Raw genomic sequence first — 3,414 nt, forward strand, 5'->3', positions numbered from 1 at the left:
ATCTAATACTCTCATTCTGCAGATGGGAAAATAGAAGTGCACATTGTAATTATTTTCAAAATAAGGTAAAAGCTCAAAATTGTGTAAATAAGCAAACATATATACTCTTTCCTTAATCGTTTTAACCTAAGTTAATCTTAATTTTGTGTTATTACTACAGTGAAAGAAAATATGCAGTGTCACATATCAGGAAAGTTGTGCAGTTATTTTTTCTTCTCCTGAACAATTATTCTGTTGGCTTTATGTTCCACATATGTTGCACCACATTAATATTCAAACAATTTTAGCACACAAAGATTTGTAACTTCATTTTACCTTGATTAGTGACTCAACTCATGTTTTATTGTAGGGCTTTGACCAGCTTCGACTTGAAGGATTGCTTTGTGATGTGACCCTGATGCCAGGTGACACAGATGATGCTTTCCCTGTGCATAGAGTCATGATGGCATCTGCTAGCGATTACTTCAAGGCTATGTTCACAGGTAGTTTGCCTTTTAAAACTCTGAAGCCACGTTAAACCAATATGAAAATCTGTGTTTAAATCTTTTTTATTTCTAACCTGAAATTTAGTTCTTTTGGAAATAAGGTCAAAAGAAGTATAGAACGGTATGTATGGTTTTCGGTGGTGCTGTTTTAACATGGAAAATTGATGCACTTTTTTTCATACTGTCCATCTTTATCTCACAACTTTTATTTTCAAGCTCATATCTGAGTGGGCCATTAGAGACTCTGTGTCCTGCTAATACAATCTCTACTCTATATCAAAAGATAGGAAGTGAGAACATTTTGGAAGCACTTGTATCATATATGACCTCCATTAGCATAGGATTATCCTTTTAAGTACTTTATTTTAATGGTAAAATGTGCAGCAGACGGACTCTAATACAACTGCTTATATAAAATAAGACTTTCCCTTGATATTATTGCATCTAATTAGCAGCAGAAGTGAGTTTGACCATAATTATCCACCTTCATTTAATTGAATGTCTTTTATTTAAGGTGGAATGAAAGAACAAGATTTAATGTGCATTAAACTTCATGGTGTGAGCAAAGTCGGTCTAAGGAAAATTATTGATTTCATTTACACTGCAAAGCTTTCTCTTAATATGGACAACCTTCAAGACACGCTGGAAGCTGCCAGTTTTCTACAGATTCTGCCAGTTTTGGACTTCTGTAAAGTATTTCTCATATCTGGGGTAAGATATTTTGAAATCTGTTTTTTTCTGTGGTAGACTCTGATGTAGCCTGTTTAGATTAGGACTCATGAAATCTGCTGTGCGGGAATGTGAAACTTGCCATTAGACAGGTGTGTCTTATAGTATGTGATCTGTAAGCAAGGTGAGATTGAAACAGGTGCATTTGTATGAATTAGAATCACTTAATAAAAGCCTCAGTGTTGGCTGGGCGTGGTGGCTCACGCCTGTAATCCCAGCACTTTGGGAGACCGAGGTGGGCGGATCATCTGAGGTTGGGAGTTCAAGACCAGCCTGACCAACACGGAGAAACCGTGTCTCTACTAAAATACAAAATTAGCTGGGCATGGTGGTTCATGCCTGTAATTCCAGCTACTTGGGAGGCTGAGGCAGGAGAATTGCTTGAACCTGGGAGGTGGAGGTTGTGGTGAACTGAGATCGAGCCATTGCACTCCAGCCTGGGCAACAAGAGTGAGACTCCATCTCAGGAAGAAAGAAAAAAACCTCTGTGTAATCAAATGACATTAGATACTAATAATGTTTGATAAAGATATATACTTAACTGTTTGATAATGGTATGTACCATAACCTGGTTTTATTCACCTTTTTGACTATACAAGCAGGCTTCTTAAATGTAATTGAATGGAAAAGTAATCTGAGCTTCTAGAACTCTTTTAAAATTTCATCTTTTAATATGGGAGCTAGATCTTAAGAAGAACTAATACCTATGGGCAAACCTGTAAGAATGTCAGTCTTGATTCCATAGAAACATATCACCTACTGAATAGTGTTTAGCCGTTTTTTAATAAATAAGATAGGGCACATACAACCACCAATCAATGAAGTACTTAGTGGTAGTCACCCAGTTCCTGAAGAGAGTGTTTTATTTTAGTTGAGACCCTTAAATTTTACTTCTGGGAAGGTAAATGGCTACATTGGACAGAAATATTGCCAAGACTTCCAGAGGTCTTGGAGCTTTTCTGATTAAGAATTCTGGCAATAGTAATTTTTGGTATATTTTCTAACTCATTATGTTGACGGATATGTTTTCTATAATTTTTTTTTAACTCATATCAATCTTAACATAGGTAAATAATTGCTGTCAGATCTTTGCAACATACGTTTTTTGAACATGGAACCTTCTTTACAGCAGTAACTTTCAAGAGAACATGTCCTTAATTATTTTATTATTAAGGTACTTACTATCTTACAAAGTCAGCCAATGACTAATTTAACTGGCCTATTGAACGTGTGTTTTTTGTACGTTTGATTTTAGAAAACTCAGACTACTGTCTCACAATTACTTATAAAATTTGAACTAATTGCTACTTTTAAAGGTTTTTATGGCAGCATGGTGCTATATTGTTGACTTGTATTGTCTTCTTTAATGCACAAGTAGCCCAAGTGAAGTTGTTTAATTCCCATGCTATTGCTTGCCTCCATTACTGAATTTAGGTGCTAAATTTTATTTTAATTTGATCATACAAGGCCCATCCCCTCAAGAGCTATTAGGATCTCACCTCTGGTTGTGTCAGTGGCATGATATAACAACTTCATTTCAAGGAAAAATGAATCGTATTGAATGTGATTTTCAAAATGCCTCAAGTCCAGAATTTAATTTAGCAGTAACACTTAAAGCTTGTACTTATAGATTCTTAACATTACTTTTTACTGATCTTAGCAACACATGGTTATCGTGAGCCAAATTAAGGGAAGTGCCATGATTTCTTTGGAACTACTCATTAACAAGAGACATTGTTGGCCTATCCTCTAATACAAAAGTTTAGTACTTAGAACTTCAGATATTGATTGTGATCAGTTCCTTTACCTGAAAGAAAAGGACCAAACTGGATAATACACAATACAAAAAAGTTATAGTAATATTATTGTCACAATAATAGAAAAGAATTTTGTTCTACTTAACTGTATTTAAAGCAATTTTATTTAAAGATGAGGCCATAGTCACTTTGTAATGCTAATTTCCAGCAATTAGACTGTTGGTTCCTTAACCTGTGTTGAAACATTTATTATAATTGTTTAACAATTTAGAAATGTCTTCATTTTTATAAACACTTAATATTGCCTTAAATCTCATGTTCATTATTTTTTTTGCATCCTTTGCAGACATCCTAAAACCTATTTCTAATGGAGAAGAGGCTTCTCTCTAGCAAAGATTACTTGTGGTAGAGTTTGCTCTTACCTCTCAGTTTTAGAATTTTCT

At 34.6% G+C, this 3,414-nt stretch overlaps 1 protein-coding gene across 1 annotated transcript; it reads left to right on the plus strand.

Annotated features, from left to right (window-relative positions):
* Nucleotides 1–349: 349 nt before the first annotated feature.
* On the plus strand, nucleotides 350–1,196 carry LOC108525668 (kelch-like protein 13; the record flags this gene model as incomplete). The annotated part of the gene is made up of 2 exons (XM_017866570.1): nucleotides 350–482; nucleotides 1,000–1,196. Coding segments are annotated over 2 exons (330 nt in total), but the record flags the coding sequence as incomplete, so codon positions are not given.
* Between the last annotated feature and the right edge of the window lie 2,218 nt (nucleotides 1,197–3,414).

Source organism: Rhinopithecus bieti, unplaced genomic scaffold (assembly GCF_001698545.2).
Source record: "Rhinopithecus bieti isolate Rb0 unplaced genomic scaffold, ASM169854v2 scaffold_84004, whole genome shotgun sequence".
Lineage (NCBI taxonomy): Eukaryota > Metazoa > Chordata > Mammalia > Primates > Cercopithecidae > Rhinopithecus > Rhinopithecus bieti.